Source organism: Plectropomus leopardus, chromosome 6, assembly GCF_008729295.1.
Source record: "Plectropomus leopardus isolate mb chromosome 6, YSFRI_Pleo_2.0, whole genome shotgun sequence".
Taxonomy (NCBI): Eukaryota; Metazoa; Chordata; class Actinopteri; order Perciformes; family Serranidae; genus Plectropomus; species Plectropomus leopardus.
The window spans coordinates 8,020,402-8,038,444 of NC_056468.1; the positions used below are offsets into that span (position 1 = coordinate 8,020,402).

Genomic DNA, 18,043 nt, shown 5'->3' on the forward strand with positions numbered 1-18,043 from the left:
TTGTAGTACAGTGCTGTGCAAAAGTCTTAGGCCTGAAGAGGTCAAAGAGATCCAGCAACACTTGTAGTTTAGAGAACAACTTTTTTTATAAAGTCAACAAGTTTTTATAAAGTCTTTGACCTCTTCAAGACTTCATTCATTCTCATGCACCTTGGAAGTTGGTGAAGGTGTGCCAGAAACACAGAAACACCCACTCTACTTCAAAAGTTTTGGTGCATATATATATATATATATATATATATATATATATATATATATATATATATATATATATATATATATATATATATATATATATATATATATATATATATATCTCAATGTATTTTATTGAGATACAAATAAAACAGAAAACGTGTTCAATACATAACACCAAAAAAGTATGAACAATATGGCTCAAAATGGCCTCTTCAGACTGAAGTCAATATTTAGTGTGAAACATGGAATCGTAAAACCTTGACAAAAAGCAGCCCAAACAATGTTTTGAATGCAACCTGGTGTAAATACAACAGAGCATTAGAATTGTAAATCTCATACCGTCTGTTCAAGTGAGTTCAAGAAATGCTAAGTGGAAAGGGAGGTCTCACTAAATACTTGTATCTTAAAGAGACTACTGAGAAATAAATACGAATGACCATTATAGCCTTGCTAAAATAAAGTTTAAGGTAGTCTAAGATCTTCTGCAAAGTACTGTATGTGGATGTATGTAAATTAAGGCTAAAATGATTCCTTGAGAAAGTCGAGTAACTCGATGACAAAAGCTGCATACAGCAGCAAGTGCTGGGGTTTGCACTGGTTGACTTTGAGATGCTACAGCTGCTAACTGAAGGTCTGTCTCAGGAGCTGGTGTCCGCTAATGCCTTTATTATGAACGTGTCACACATGCATGCACACACAAGGCCTCCTTATATTCTGTTCACAATCAGTAGAATACTCTATTTTTTTAAAAAATTATTAGCTGCTGCCCTAATTTATCTGTACGTAACTGTATATCACAGCTGTCCACATTGGTACAGAAGCATGATTAAGCCTTTAGTCTCATTTACAAAAAAAGATAATACATTTTGAAAGTCATGGCACTTGAGTGCACCCTTTAGTCTGACCTCACTGAATAAAAAAAAGGGTGCGTGCAGTTGGCGACACATGCGTAAGAGACGACAAACAAATAGTATCTTAACCCATCTGAGACAGCTTTTACGAGCTCAGGTGTCCGTGCGCACATCTAGAACAAAGGCCAAAGCCCACCTCCCTCATCCGGCAGGTTAAACGATTCCTGTCTTGGTTTCTGCGTGATCTGAGCACTTGTACTCCATTACTTTGGTTGCTGGAGCTCATTGAAAACACACCCACATGCTCAGAGAGGATGTGAGATTCTTTTTGCTCTGCTGCATCGTGACACCACACTGACAATACATTGGAGAGAGATGAGTGCAGCAGATGAAGAGGGAAGCTAAGGGAAGGGATGAAGGCTGCATAAAAGGTAAAAGCTAATTAATTTTAGACACTGTGTTTCACTCAGAACAACCAACAACTGTTTCTGTATTCTCTCAACCTCCTCAGATTGGAGGAAACCTCAGCAAAAGGAAGCCTATCATTTTTAGTTCTCACTGAAGCTTTTTTTGAACCTCCACTCTAAGAAGTAAAAGGAGGAAAGAAGTGCAGACAGTCATCACACATCACGCCGCTCCTCCCTCCTCTCTCTCCTCACCTGACCTTTCTCCAATCTAAAGGTTTACGCCGTGGTTTCAATTAACTGCTGGGAAAATGTTTCATCATCTCAGGGGCTGCTGCACTCACCGGCTCTTTAATGAAATGCGTCTTTTCACACTTCTTAATTACTTTTGTTACAGCCGCCCCTCTCTCGTTCTCTGCCTCTGTTCTGGGCGGCATGAATAATGGACTTCTCGGCTGATGTATGGGCCTGCAACAGGTCTCCTTTCTGGAGCAACTGCATGGACAAAATAACTCACTTAATCAATTAGGGTGGACAAAGTGGCCACGCAATTAACTGGAAGGACGAATAACAACAACTGAGAATCTGTCGAGACGGGTTCACTCAAACAACCGCATTGATTTATGAGATATAGTCAATAAATGCAAAAATGCAGGAAAAGATGTTTGGTTTATGATAGACATTTTTGGCTCTGTCTGCATGTGTGTCTGGGTTAATGCCTGTACGCATTCAACCTAATTCACGTTGATACTCGATTTTTACTTTTAAAAAAACAGTTATTTCATTTTTTCACTATCTTTGTGTGGGACCAGTGATTCCTTAAACCTCATAGAAGCAAAGTTTTTCTCAGCTCCTTTTCAAACTAACACTATTTGGCTAAGGTTAGGAAAAGATAAAAGAGGCCATGGTTAAAAGAAACTACTAACAAGAAATCAGTGTTGCATTTGGTAGGTTGTGAACCACAATCTGGAGCTTTTGCAGAGGTATTTATATTAATTTAACACTACTTTCACTTTTGCTTTTGAGAGAAGACATTCATTATTCACAGCCTGCCTCACACAGCCTTAAAGTAAAAGGTCAACATTTGGAGAAAATTTGATTATTATTTCGACCATTTGCTTTTGCCAAGTTAGGTCAGTGGTTATTTGGGAAGCTCAAAGTGAGGACATGAAGTGACTACCAAACCGCCTGTAAAATAACAAATTGAAGATTTAAAAAGTGTTTTTGCACAGACAGAACAAACAAGATCTGAAGTGCTAATTAGTGACCCGTAGAGGTGGTAGACATTTTTCTTGACAGAAGCCAGGCAAGGTCTATCAACTTGCTTCCGTCTTGATCCTAAGCTAAGCTAACTGTTGCCCAGCTGCAGCTTCATATATACTTGAAAGACATGAAAGTTTTATAAATCTTTTCATCTGAGACCCCCATTCACACCTTGAATTAAAAGTCCTTTTTGATAATTGAGTTGCAATCGGATTACGCTTGACCACATTAAAGTACAGGTATAAATGCACGCAAAATGCATTGAGGAAAGCCAAACTACTAGGTTAGGGTTTTCTGTGACCACATTGAACTCAAATGTATATGCAATTGCGTTTTCAATCCACATACAGCGACTACAATGGTGGAAATATGTAATCTGTATGTAACAATTGTTCCTAACCAGCGAGGTAGCAGCGTCTCTCCCTCACCTGGCTCTGAAGCTGTCTGGCCATGCTGTGGTCTCTCTCATCTGATGCTCACACTGCTGATATTTCTCTTTTATCTGTAATGTATTCTTCATGTCGATCACTGTCTTTACAATTGTGTAGGCCTGTTCCATCTTCCTTAACATCACTGCCGCCTTCTAAGTCTTCCTGACTGACTCACGTACAGTATATAGCAAAGAAATATATGGACCAAGATTTTTTTTTTTATATCTGTTTTATTTTTTTGCCAGTGTTTTCTCTGAAATTCTGACTGCAGAAAATATCATGATGTGCAGTGTTTGTAATTGTATTTAGCCTGCAGAGGCAGGGCTCCTTTAGACTGTCTCTACTTGGTATAACTGGACAGAGAAATAAGATCTCAAATGCATCTCAGTGTGGACAATAGAGTCACATATTAATACCAGGTGGAAATATAATTGCATTAAATCATATCTAGATATAATCTGGCTACAGGATGCATTTTGGTGGTTTTTAAAAAGGTTTAAAGCTGTGCAAGAATGTGAAGTACATTTACAAAAATGTTGTGCTTTTTCTTTAAGGAGCTGCAAAAAAAAAAAAATATATATATAGGTGTATATATATATATATATATATATATATATATATAAAACATATAACAACGGATCAAATGTATAGATGTATGGTAAAGGGGCCACTCACTCATAGTGACAAACCTCCAGAGAAACGTCATCCAACTCACCAGTTCCCCTCAGCTCTATGGAGTGTTTAAATGTCTTACGCCTTTTAAGCTCGTTTTTGTTTTACAGGTATCAAAAGTATTATTTCGGTTCACGCTCACTGTTCTGATAAGCTTCAGTCCAGTCACAGCGGGCCGTTACACACTACCTGCCCAGCACAAAACAGCCCACAGACACAGGTGGGGACTAGCTGGTGAACATAATGGAGGATTTATCAAGCGACAGATATCTTTTTCAGGAGATGTTGGATTATATAAAGTGTTATATATTCATAAGGTTGCCAGAAACACAACTCCAAATGAATTCTGGTGTTGCCCTGTGCCTGCTGGATGTGTAAATAAGCAAGTGTCTGTTCGTTCTCCGTAACTTAATAAGGTGATGATATGTCAATATTGTGTTTACAGCCTATTCAGCTGTGCTCACGTGGCCATAAAATCTATTAACACAGCTTTGGAAAAATTCAAAACACTCTTCAGAACAACTGGCTACAAACATGAAGACATGTTTAAAATAGTCATGAGACTTACAGTACCCATCAGGCCTTGTTTTCTTTTCTTCCTCTCTCTTTCTTTTTCCTTTTCATACACACACATCCACACACAAACACAAAGATTAATCATTGCTCACTGCCAGGTCCAGCCTGGTCCCGGCGTTGACCTCCCTCTGTCTGACATCAGATCAGCACCGGGATACACATGTAATCTCCCATATCTCCCTCAGCCATCGCCACCAAATGAGCGCTCGTCTCTCTATCTCTCTTTGCAAACTCTTTACAGATGACCAGGGTTCATTGTGGTGGCATGGGGTGGAGGACGTGAACACCCACAAACATACATTTTCATAGACAAACAAACAAGGCACGCAATTGACTTTTATTGTCTCGCAGTCACCAGCACTTTCACCTCCGATGTTTCCTGGAGAGGAAAAAGTGATAAATGCGCTTTAAAAGTCAATGTGGGTTTCGCTCCAGTGATTAAGCTTATTATCCATGCACCTCACTGTTGTTATGCGCTTGTGTGTGGAGCTAATAAACGTCAAATATGATTTGTCTGTCTGCGAGCAAGAAAATGCCGAGCACTCTCTCTCTCTCTCTCTCCGATATGAACCCACACACACATTTCAACTGTGTTTGACATTTAGGCCTATAACAATAATTGCTTCCTCCGGAATTCAAAACTCCGAGGGGTGTTGTTAGCACATTGTGTAACGTAATCGCACCACAATTGTAACCGCTATAGATTCGCAGTCGCAGCATGCCAGCTTGGCATTTGCCCATAAAAACCCAGTGAGTGGAAAATATTAATTATCATCCTTGGAGCTCATCTGCTTTCCTTTACTTTAGGAGTGATAAAAAAAGAAAAAAAAATGCAAAATCGGCTTAACTTGGAAAAGCACAGCAATTAATTGTGATCTAGTTTAATGAGAGCCCACTTTGCCGTGTTAATGTGGCTAATTAACAGTCAAACAGGAAGTGGTATTGACTTTGAGTGCCTGCCACTAGACATTGATGAAGGTGCTGATGTGTAAATACTACATAAGGGTGTGTAACAAGTGTGGGCAAATTCCACAGACACCACTAGACAGATGGACGGCCTCAAACACGTACACCTTTCCACGCAGGAAGGTATTATACACACTCACACACAAGCAAATACACATTCTATTACCATCCAGATGCACTCATGTGTGCGCTGCATACTAATTTGCTTTTATGACTGTTACAACAGCCCGTCAGTGCCAAAACACAGAGGCAAAGAGAGGATGAGTGCACATACACATGCTTAGTCACACAGGATTGCCAGAGCCAGTCGTAGAGTCTGGGGACAAAGCTGCACTCTTCAAACCTCCACGTGGTAAGTTTGCCAAGTTCCCACAGTGCAGCTCACATGTTATAATATTTATAGATATGGCAGATAAGCGGGGAAAGTATAAAAGTGAGGTACAAAAATCAGGAGAGGAGAGGAGACAGTTACTATTCTCTGAATACGGTCAAGAAAAGCCCGCTACCTTGAACCCAACAGCAACGCATTCAGCTTTGCAAATAACAGCAAAACACCTCTTTCTATCCACCTTTGTGTGCTGCTGACATCCAATTTCTGCAACATTGTAGTGTTACAGAAATAAGTTCAATGCTGCAGATACAGCACTGTGGCTTGTAGGCTCAGATAGAGCTGGGAAATATGACGATATATCAGCAGGTTTTCTGCGCCATTTATACCAAGGTAAGCTGGGCTTCTATATGGCAGTACTGGATTTATATGACTTTTGAATCAACATGATGAAGTACCTTGATCTGTCAGAGATTTAAAGGACTAGATGAGCCATATGCAGGCATCCTTATCTACTTAGTTTATCTACTGTATAAACATAAATCAGAAGCATTTCCAGAAAGTTTGTCATGGTATATAAATCAATATCATAATAGCCCGAGCCTGAGCCCAACTGGGCACTAGTTTGGGCTGGGCCTGGCCTGGCTGTAACTCCTTAATATTAACCTGAGCTTGAGTTGGTTCAGGTACCCACCAGTTCACCTGTGTTTTTTTTTTTTTGGTTTTTTGAGAGAGAGCGAGAGAGAGAGAGAGAGAGCAGAAGAGTGACAGAACAAGAGAGCAATACAGTGGAAAACCAGGAGAGAGAGACAGAGTGTATCCTAGTGGGAAAAAAACAGAGACAGAAAGAGAAAGAGAAAGAAAGAGAGAGGTGCTGCGAGGGGTGACTTGGTTGACTGTGAATGCTTCTGCCTCTCCAACAGTGGGAGAGATGTGCGTAGCACGGATAGCTCTGCACAGTCAAAGACAGAGCTCACACCGAGGGGCGCAGCTAGTTCTTCTGTGGAAGACACAGGGACGACAATAGATTATTGAAATAACAGAAGGAAGAGAAGGAGGAGAAATTGTGCCCTTAGCTTGTAATAAATTCTTTTATACTCAATTTTTAATTTTTTTTTTTTTAAACAGTGGAAATTTGGGGTTTTATCTAGGCTCGGGCCAACACTACTGCTGTCATTCTGGCACGGGTCAGACTTTTTTGATATTTTGAGCCTGATCAAAGCTCTAATTCCAACTGAAAATTAATAATTATTTTCATGATGAGATACCTTGTCATTTTTGGAATATGTTTATTTACTTTCTAGCAGAGAGTTGAGGTTAAGAGATTAAAACTGACAACATTCTCATGTTTGTATGGTAAAAAGGAAGCCAGTGCCAGCAAATGATTGGCTTTGCACAAAGACTGGAAATGGCTAGCCTTGCTTTATCCAAAATCCCCCCGTTTCCACCTCTAAATCAACATTTTAAACATCTTATCTTATTTATTTTTAAAAATTGGGGTGTAAAAAATAAAATGTCCTGCTTTATGGGGGATTATGTGCCAAACTCAGCTTTCTTATTTCAAAATAATTTGACACATACCCTCAAGCTTAAATTAAATGTGACAGAAGATGTTTTCCTAGGCTCAGTAATCACCAATGGATTTCAGCAGAGTACAACCCAACAGATAAAACAATGGATGCCTTTTTTTGTCTTTCGTGTCCCACTGCATTGTTTTATTTTTTTAAAAAAAAGGCAAACAAAGTTCATTCTCTCACAAGCTGCCAACAATCAACTGCCAAAATAAAGGCACAAAACGTTAAATTACCAGACTGTCTCTCTCAGTCAGAGACCTCCCACGCGCATGTTGACCTACACACCTGACTTGCCTAGAACCAAACCAATCACATGTCTTCCCCAGCCTCACTGTCCAAGATCTGACTCTTTTCTTTCTCTCCTCTCTTGCAGGATGGCATCTTAATGAGGGAAGTTATTTCCTCTGGGGTATTCTCACTCACGAGCGAAAGACATAACAGTGGGATGTTTCGCTTGACAGAGGCCTACCTTTTGACGGCTCTGAGCGCTTGGGCAGATCCAACGTATCGTAGTTTTTATCATTCTCACCGTTTTTCCTGCCTGGGTAGAGGAGAGAGGAGGGAAGACAAAGTCAGTGTCATATCCTAAAACAACTTGATAATAAAGGATGGTGTCGCTGACGCCAGGGTTAGACCGATATGAGTTCGGAAAGCTGATTGAAATATTTTGAGATTCGTAGCAGATAGCTTACATTCAGTGTCTCTAAATGTAGCCATGTTTACAGCACTCTTTTCATGGTTTAACTTTTCCATCTCTGAATGGTCATATCGATCTAATCCCGGTCTGCAAGACTCACCCACACAAAGCATGAATGTTTACATGTATACACAGTGCAGAGAGCTAGAAGCGTGATACAGTATATCCAAGCACACACAGAAATCCCACATTGTCCGCTGATGGCTAAAGAACAGAAGAAACTTCACAAAGATGAATTAGTATATACTGTATACTGAAAACACAGTATATGAGCTTAAGGCCACACACACACACACACACACACACACACACACACACACACACACACACACACACACACACACACACACACACACACACACATTACTGCATACACCTTCTTTCCATAACCACATACATACATTTTCCTACTGTAACTTTGATGCAGTGTATGAGGGGAAATTAAGTAGGTGGGGTGTGTGGGTGTTTACAGATCTCATGCATATGGACATGCCCATGGGACATTACAGAGATACAGAGACAACAAGATGAACTTGACGATGGTGACATTTCTGGTCAGTGCGGATTTGCTCCTTGTCAAACATTCAAAAATACAGAACACCAACATTGATTTGCCGAGAGCAACTTAAACTAATAGTTTGATATTTTGAGAAATGTCATTACTTCTCTTTATATTGAGTTAGATAAATAGATCAATATCACTCACATATTGCTGTAAGCTAACTATTACACTCAAGAGAAAGCTTACCTTAGATTACAGACTGGAAACAGGGAGAGACACCCAGCATGGCTCTGTGTTAAGCTTATAAAATATGGACAGAGCCAGGCTAGTTGTTTCCACTACATCCAGTCTTTATAGAAGCTAAGCTAACTGACCTCTGCATCTAGCTTCATACACAGACATGAGAGTGTTATCAAACCTCTCACCCAACTCTCAGCAAGTATTTCCCAAAATGTCAAACAATTTCTTCAGGACCAACGACTGAGGAACTATCTTTTTTTGGTTATAACAATGACAACCTCAACCTTTTGCTAGTTCTGTAAACTTCTAGCTGGTTGGTTGATATGATCATGTCTGTCCAAATTCTCATAGGCCGGACAGTCCCTGGTGTTAATTAAATAAGGCTGTGCGTCCAAAAAAGATTGTCTGATTGATTGGATGTTTGGTGACATTTTATAGTGTCAAGTATGTCAGGTTTTTCTCATCAGCCCTCGTTGGTGAGATGGACTCGCGTAACTCAGGTGGAAAAGCATTACAATGTGCAGTTCATTTTCAGATAATACATTGTGCATTCCCATTGCCTGAACACAGTTTACTTGCTCTGGGCAAATGTTTATGTTGCGCTCTGTGACAGGAAAAAAAAAAAGCAGCTTTGGTAGACAAACAACACTACCAGATAGAGCGCACCAACCAATCCAAGAGTAAGCAGAATTTTAATCAGCCACCATTTTTTTCTGGTTGACTAGCCTTCCTGTTTTCAAGGAAACGCTCATATTTTAAGGACAGCGTATTGTTGTGCAAAATCTTTAATAATGGCAGCTTCAATACAAATCTGTTTCAGTACCAATAGTCCATATCATTCAAAGCCTCTATATATATATATACACACACACACACACAAACAAACACACACAAACAAACACACACACACACACACACACACACACACACACACACACACACACACATTTATAGGGTCTGCAGCAGAGCTTGACATTTATGCTTCAGCATAAAGGGATTGGTGAGGGAATCAGGTTTGGATACAATAAGTGGCCGTTTGTCAGAGCCGCTGACATCAGTTTTACCTGCAGTCTAAAAGGCTCTACACCTCAAATTGGACAAAATAGATTTCAGGTTTTAATTTTCATTTCTGCATCTCTGACTCATTTGATTAGTCAAGCTCTACTTTACATCCCAGAGGACTTACCTGTTTCGTCTGCCTTTACCTTTCACCTAACTAAAAGGACCGAGGAACAACTAATTCTAGCACACTGTGAATGCTGGGATGGGTGGAGTCTAAAACACTCAGGTAGGTACGGTGAGGGTATGCATGTGGAATGAGTGAAACGCCCCAATTTTATCAAGTCCTTGCAACTTTCTTGGATTTTTTGGAGGACACCCAAGACTACTTCTAACTATATTCTACAGTAAGGGGGGAGGGGGGATGAGAGGGGGAGGAGGAGGAGGGGGGAGAGCTAAAGTGAGAAAGGGTTGAGGGGGGACACTCACCTTGATTAAACCATTCCTCTATAGTTAGCCAAGGAAGCAGCGGCAATGCCAAAAAACACAAAAGCAGGGAGAAGAGAGAAGAGGCATGGTGAAAAAGACGTGTGTGCGTGTGTCAGGAAGCTGTGTAATAGATGCAAATAGTTTTACACAAAAAGCAGTCATCTTTTACTGAATGGAGAAGGCAAAAGAGTGAAGGGGAAAAACAAAATAGAGAAAGGAGAGGGCAAAGAGAGAAAAAGGAAGTAATACTTTTGAGATAAAAAGAGGGTTAGATGGGAAGCCATTAGCAGTCCAGAGCTGTTCTCTGAGAAGCATGCTACAAAGAGTTCAGTGGGATGGCTTTTTAGAAAGAACGGGGGAGGGAGGAAGAAACAGTCAAATAGCCAGAAAAGTGTGAAATTTAAAAGAAAATAGGAAAAGATATGACAATCAGCTAGCAAATGAGAAAGAAAGAAAAGACTGAGAAAGAAAGGAATCAGCTACCATTGCCAGATAGGAGTCACAGTGAACATATACATAACAACAGCACAAACTGTCAGCGTTCGTATAAGTGCTTCATTTAAATCGCTGCCTGGGAAGAACAGAAATGTGCTCAAAGAGATGGAAATAACTGCCTGTTTATTAGCTAAAACAGAGCATGAACTGCTGAGCGCTTGTTGAGCATAATGGTATATTTAATACTGAATGTGACATTAAATTGAAGAGGAGGCCAAACTTAGCCTACTTAAGGTAACAAATTACCACGCATATTGCCGACAGTGTTGCTTAACCATCCGCCTCCATGCTCCTTTATAGCCGCATTTTATGTTTCTGTACCTGAGTCTCCTCTTTTTTCAAAGAACACCTTCAGGGTCTGCAGCAGTTAAACACATCTCATTATTCAAAGCGTGTGTGTGCATGTCTGAAAGTATTTACATGGTTAATTGGTGTGTTTATATATCTGTATACATGTAAGCTCCTGTGTTGCACTGACCCCTGAACCAGAGGATTCTGCGACGAGCCGGAGGGGTCGAGGGTCACTGGCTGGTAGTCACACCTCATTGGCTGACTGATTAATGGCAGCCATTAATGTTGTACAGCAGGGGGATAACGGTGCCGTTTAGCTAACAGCCTAAGAGAATGCTGATTAAGATGTCGCTAACACGTGCGTACGCGGCACATCTGTTACAGAGTCAATAACTACAAAAACCTTCTGACGCAGCAGACGGTGCCATGACACATCTTTTACAGTGGGTCTATTACAAGTGTGCTGAACACAAACTTCTCATCATAGTCCCACATGTTTATGGCGCATCAGCTTGTTAAAATGTAAAATTTAAAGGGACAGTATGGATTTTTTTCAAGTGGGGTTATACAAGGTACTTGTCTGTAGTGGGTGCATTACCTGCAGTAGATGGCGGTCAGCACAGCCCCAGTTTGGAGAGGAGTTTGGTGGCTTTGCTTTCTTCAAAGCTACCAGGCTTCTTTGACGAAAACAGTATTTTTACTTTGCAGAACACAGGAGTTGGTGCTGCCTCAGTCATTTAGTTTGTGTTATTGTGTATTCAAAGGTTTGTTTGGATTCACAAAAGACACAAAATAACACTGACTCACTAATAGATCGAGGCAGCAGTAGCTCAGCAACTCCTGTATTCTGTGAGGTAAAATTAGTTTTGTCAACGGAGTCTGGTGGCTTTGAAGAGAGCATAGATAATGGCTTTTATTTCAGGTTGGAACGGGCTGCCTGACACCAAGAAGAAGTGTTGAAAATGGTCTAAATAAAGCTCACACTTAAAATGATATTCATTATTTTGGTGGCTAAGATATATTTTGTTGCTGACCCCTCCACAGCAGTACATTGCATGGTGATACTTCTGCTTGCTTCTACAAACTAGGGGCATGCCAACTGACATCAGCTGACTGTGGATAAATATTTAATGTAACCCCACCTCAAAAAATCAAAACTATCACATATTGTTGTGAATCATTCTCTATTTTAAAGTGATTGCCGTGATCTCTTGTTTACATAAATCGCTGTGATGTCTGCACTTGGTGTTTTTATGTATTTTTATGAGCATTTTAAATCCTGTCTACAAACCAAATGCTGGGATAATATGGTTTAGATTGAGTTACTAAATGTAAAGGATAAAAATATTGGAAAACTAAAGAGATTAAACAAGTTTAAAGCACTGAAATATTTGTTGTTTGGCTCAATTGCCAAATGAGTTAACAGTTTATGTAAAATTTAAACTTTTTTCAAAAGAATGTCAATAGAGGAGAATTGTATTTAAGACACCCAAAGTATAAAGCCTATATGCACATTCGATGTGACAGATTACTATACAATTGTCATTGTCAGAGGGGATTTATATGAGCCCAGCGCTCATATAAAACCAACAATGAACTGAAACGCAACAAAGAAGCAGAAGGGAACAAAGAAAATAATGGTATCTATGCAATCCAGCTGTTACAATAAATCCTCCTTTCACATCCTAAAGATTCCATTTAAAAAACAGAAGGCAAAAGAAACAATAAAAAAGACTGGCAATCATTTAAACAAAATGCTATACACTAATTTGTGTACGCAACAAAAATTGCAAGAGGCAGAATATCTTATTTTGGAATTCCATCTCACCTTTGGCCTTCTTGCCTCCGAAGCAGCCAGCGTCATCCTTTTTCTTCCTCTGTGGTCCTGCTGAACCAGGGGCCTGTAGTGCTGAGGGGTCCTGGAACTTTTCGGCCCCTGGCACCTCTTTGTGGACGTGGTAGGACAGGTTTCTCATAATACAAACACAGTTCTCCACAGACTAGGAAAGAAAGAGAGACAGAGACATCCTGATTTACAAGTACATCTGCTTAGTACTTTAATAGGATCCAAGGAACCAAATACAGAACAGTTGTATGTACGATTTGCACAAACTAGTATGTGTTTTACTTTTACCTTGTTGTCCATGTCTTTCTTCCCTACAGCTGATTGGAGAGCGTGCAGCAGAGCATCCACCAATCCCTCGCATTCCCTCAGTCTGCGCCGAGCCTCTGCCCCGTCTGAGCTCACATTTCTGCAGGAAAAGTCAGACGTACACTTTTAGTAAGCATGAGGGAGACATCTGAGCATCAACCAGATATGATTACACTGTTGACGGAACCTGTACAAATAGAATTCACAACACAGATCTATATCTGCAACCATTCAGGGGCAGATGATTTCGATCTTAGCAAGATTGTGAGGGAGATATGTATTATTTTGCAATTCTGACTTTTTGTAAATAGATACAAAACAATATATCAAGACCTGCATGGTATTTGAAGGGTTTTATCGATGTTTTCAAATTGTTTTTGCCAAAAGTCATTAGCCAATAAACACTTTTTTTTCACATAAAACCCTGCAAAACCTGACGAAGCAGAAACAAAACATTTGAAGTGTATGGGTGCATCAAAGCCATGAAAGATCCAAGTTGTTTGGACGTTGTTATTATTACTTAGTTAAATGATTCCCATAGAAAGACATTTGCAGAGTGGACGACAATAACTGGTAAATGTATGACTCCCATCCCAATATCAGCAAACCAGTACCAGTATAACCAAACCTTGTGATGTTCTGGGTTCGCATGTGACCCGTGGCCTTTATCCTCCCTGTCTGCCTCAAAAGTACAATGTAATAAAGCCCCACCGCTTTAGGAATAATCTAAAAAGAATGATGAATATAAATTTCATTTTGCTACAAAGGGAAATGCCATCCCTGTTACATCAGCCAGCGCCCTGAGCACAGCACCTATAAGCACAGCAGCCGAGCTGGTGCAGTCTTAGAGCGGCTGTCTGACTGACTGTGAAAGGCGAGGCTTTAAAGAGGGTTAAGGGATAGCTGGGGCTCCCTGCTCCTCACCGGGGACTTCATTTATGAGGGCTTCCAACCCACATAATCCCATTAGCCGACCCCCAGTTAGTACTGGGGAAGAGTGGCAGCCTTGCGGAGGCAAGCAGAGCTTGGCTGCTTTTATAGTGCTGTGTGGACTGAAACACATATCACACCCAACATTGCTAAATGATGTTTCCGTTTAACAAAAAAATAAATAAAAGAACACAACTTCAAAGCCATATTGCTTTACATTTGAATTCTATTAGAATAATCCTTCTGTGCTCACTGAATACATTTAAAGGAGCTGTATGTCACATTGAGAGCATTAATATAACAGCAAACTGCTATCTGCAAGGTAAAGATACAGTGGAGCAACGGCTTCCTGAGCAGAGAATGAAATCCTGCTCCATCTGCATGTGTTGTCATCTCAGCTTCTCTGTTCTTTGTTGAAGACGGTCAGGCCATGCTAACATGTGAGTCCCTGTTTTTGTCCCACTGGCTAGATAACTGATGCCACTCTACACTGCCCTCATACAGCAGTTAACATTGGTAACAACCTCCTGAGCCAAGGTGGCAGAACATCATCATCATCATCATCATCTTCATGACCACCCACTGTCCTAGCCATTAAAGGCAATAAATCCCAAAAAATTAACTAATGTATATATATATATATGTATATATATACATATTCAAAATAGCTTCCAAAATTAACACTGTATTGTTAGCATCATTTGTAATGTTAGCACCATTAGCTGCTAGCCGCAGGCTCAGTCACCTCAAAGTTGAGAGCCGTGTGAAGACAATGCTGGCTCATTATAGATGTGAATTATAGATATGTTCTCAGTGTCGCATACAGCAATTTGACCTGTACAATGAGTTGAGCTTTATACACAGACACATCTCCTGCCTCACACCTTGTGTTCTTCTTAGCCAGTGTATGAGTATCGCTGCAATTTGTCTTTTGAGACCCACAGAACCATCCTGCAGTTCGTGCTAATTAAAACTAATCTTTGGTGGAGACCAGACAGACCGCACCGGCCATCTGGACCTGCTCATAAACTAAACCCATCCGTCTTCAGCTGTCAGGAAACGGTCACCACCTCCCCTGTAAACGGATCCAGAGGAGCGGGCGCCTTGGATTTATTTGACAGGAGTGTGTTTCAGGGCAGACAGACAGAAGAGTTTTATTGTCAGCTGTTTCATTTCCAGGAGTCTTTCAGGGAGCAGTTGTCTTGGTTGAAGGTTTATTGACGGTGCATCTGTCAGTTGAGACGGTGCGGGGAGGTGCTCTTGTCACTGGACAGGTTATCTGGTGGTGTAATATTTAGAGGGAATTGAGGTCTATAGGTGCTGATGGTTATTGATCTATCCGGGAGTTTACCATCTGTGGTTGTGTCACTGCACTTTCTCTGCGTGTCGGTAACTTTAACAGTCAGACAACAAGAAATCACTGTTTAATGATAAGAAGTTGGAACCGAAATGTTTTTTGAAAGAAGAGGTCCACTCTGGATTTGTAAACCGTATCCTTTATCACTATAGACTACCATGTTTTTAACCCATGGCAATCTTTCACTGTGATTCTTTATGTCCATGTCCATTACATAAACACACGTTATCAATGTGCATATGATAGCTTTGCATATTAAACAAAAAGCCAAACGGCTTTCAGGAAAATGCACAAGCTAGAGAGTGTACGTGTTACTATGACAACAAGCAACCATGCGGGTTCCATGTCTCTAGCTGCAGTACGATGACATATTTAACCGGGTCTTTCCAGGGAGGACAATAATGGTCTGTCGGTCAGTCGGCCTACCACTTATATCATTTTGCCATGAAAATTGCAGGATGAATCCCACTGACTGGTAATTCACTTTCCATGGTCCGCAGAGGATGACATCTAATGACTTTAGTGATCCCTGATTTTCCTCTATCACCACAATGAGCTTGACATCTGTTTTTTTGTTTTTGTAAAATGTATCAACAACTACTGGAAGGACTTCCATATCATTTGGTAAACACATTCATATCTCTCAAAGGATGATCCCCTGACTAATCAATTTGTCCAGTGCTTTGATTCATGACAAAATACCTGTAATGCTAATGACGATACCATCAGCCTCAGTTGTACTTTGTGTTTATTGCTACTAAATTTAGCATGCCTACACACTAAACTATGATTTGTCATTGAGAGCATGTTAGCATTTAGCTTGAAGAACTGCTGTGTCTTAGTCTTGTTTAGACATTTACACTGTTTATTAAACATTTCAGCAGTTTTTAAACGGTAATGCAAAAATGAAGTGTAGTAAAGGGTTATAAATAATGTACTACAAAAAATGGAAATGAGCAAATCTTGCGGCTCCCTTGGTCCGCCTGGGGCCCATAGTTGTTTGTTACCACCAATCATTACTAAATCTCATAATACACTAATTTATGGTAGTTTAGATGTTAAAAGATGCAGGAAAAAAATTCAATTTATCTGATTTGGCCCAACATTTTCAGCTCTGAAACCATTTTAGACATGCTGGGCTGAAGCAAAACATTTTTCTTTCCTCCTTTTACAGCAGATATATTTTCTCCTATATGACATCACTGACTTAATTATGTTTACTCTCATATTCGGATGGTGAAAGAATACAATGCCGAAATACAAAATACAATAACAATGTAGTTTTGAGAGAAATAGGGCAACTTTCTTTTCTGTGACAATCAAGTGTTGAAACTGAAGTATAGTGCTCCTCATAAGCACAAGGTCTTTTATTATTAACCAGGAAATAGTTACCTCTGTGATTTTTTTTTTCAGTCATGTCAGTTTTAATATGCTGTGCTCTTTCCGAATGGCAGAAAGAAAAACAGACACCACAATGGATACGTGCTATTTTAAAAAGGCTCCTACTGTGTAGATATTCAAGCCTTCAAATTGTACTTGTAAATCATTTTGAGTTCTATTTCATAAATTAGGATAATTTAGCCTTTTTCTGGTCTCATTATTGGTGGCAATTAGGAGGACCTTTTTTATTAGAGGCTAAAATAATAAGTAGGTCTGAACTTGGGGGTCTGTGTGTGTCTGCGCAGACGCAAACAGCCTGTCACTGGGATCTGGAACTGCCTATAGTGTGTCTGCTTTATCAGATGAAGTGTGGGTGTGAAGGTCGCTCAGAGTCATGTGGCCATCAGAGGACAATGGAGCAGCTGGGACGAATAGACTGGAGCTAAACTTATGGAGACTGATGGAGATGGATGGAGACATGGCCGACCTTTGCTAACGCGCTGCAAGGTCAACGGCAACACCGCAGGACCATATGTATACCCTGGGGCTGGGTATCCTTTACGTTTTATCGATCCTAATTTGTTTTTGGATTCATCGTAGGGATTCTGCCTCTTATCTTCATCCTTGTTCAGTTTCTTCTTGTATTATCTGAGTGTGAAAAAAGGCTTCAATATGTTTAAAGCCAAATTCGCCTTTAATATAAGCAGATTTCAGCTGCTAGGAACTCACTTATTCCACACAAGACATTCTGATTGCAAAAGCAAAGGTATAAACAAAAAATAAATGATGAATTCCATTAATCTGCTTCTGTTTCAGGATCCTGGTATTGTGCTTGCTGGCTCACCGTCACCCTGTCACAGGTTCCCGGGACATGTGAATAGAACAGAGCCATTGTTAATGTTATTTCACCTTTTCCTACTGTGACAAATCAAATGTCTGCTGTGAAAAACACCTGTTTTTCAGTACGGAACTGTAATCATCATCATTGTTATTTTGCCCTAACAAATCAGACACTGCGTCATGACAGCTTCATTTTAAGCTGACACAGAATCTGCGGTCATTGCTGGGACAGTTTAAAGAATCTGCTTCAATCTCATCCTTGCATCGCCATTTTGTCTGCAATTCTTCTGTTATCATTTTTCTGTCCCCGTGTTAATCTTGTTAATCACCATCTTAGTTTAGAGAGTAAACATGCCAAGATTTGCTAATTAGGACTAAACACCAACAACAGCTGAGGCCAACGGGAAT

The 18,043-nt window shown here is 40.2% G+C and overlaps 1 protein-coding gene across 6 annotated transcripts in view; it reads right to left on the bottom strand.

The window, feature by feature from the left end:
* Window positions 1–18,043, bottom strand: part of arvcfb (ARVCF delta catenin family member b) — a 128,175-nt gene that overhangs the window by 36,759 nt on the left and 73,373 nt on the right. For 4 of the 6 annotated variants that reach the window (XM_042487461.1, XM_042487459.1, XM_042487458.1 and 1 more), the window contains 4 exons: window positions 13,111–13,228; window positions 12,805–12,976; window positions 10,191–10,208; window positions 7,733–7,804 (listed from right to left, as the gene is read on the bottom strand). In XM_042487461.1, the coding sequence (XP_042343395.1) occupies window positions 7,733–7,804; window positions 10,191–10,208; window positions 12,805–12,976; window positions 13,111–13,228 (380 nt within the window). The remainder of the gene's footprint in view (window positions 1–7,732; window positions 7,805–10,190; window positions 10,209–12,804; window positions 12,977–13,110; window positions 13,229–18,043) is intronic. The other 2 variants (XM_042487462.1, XM_042487457.1) reach the window with 1 other exon arrangement.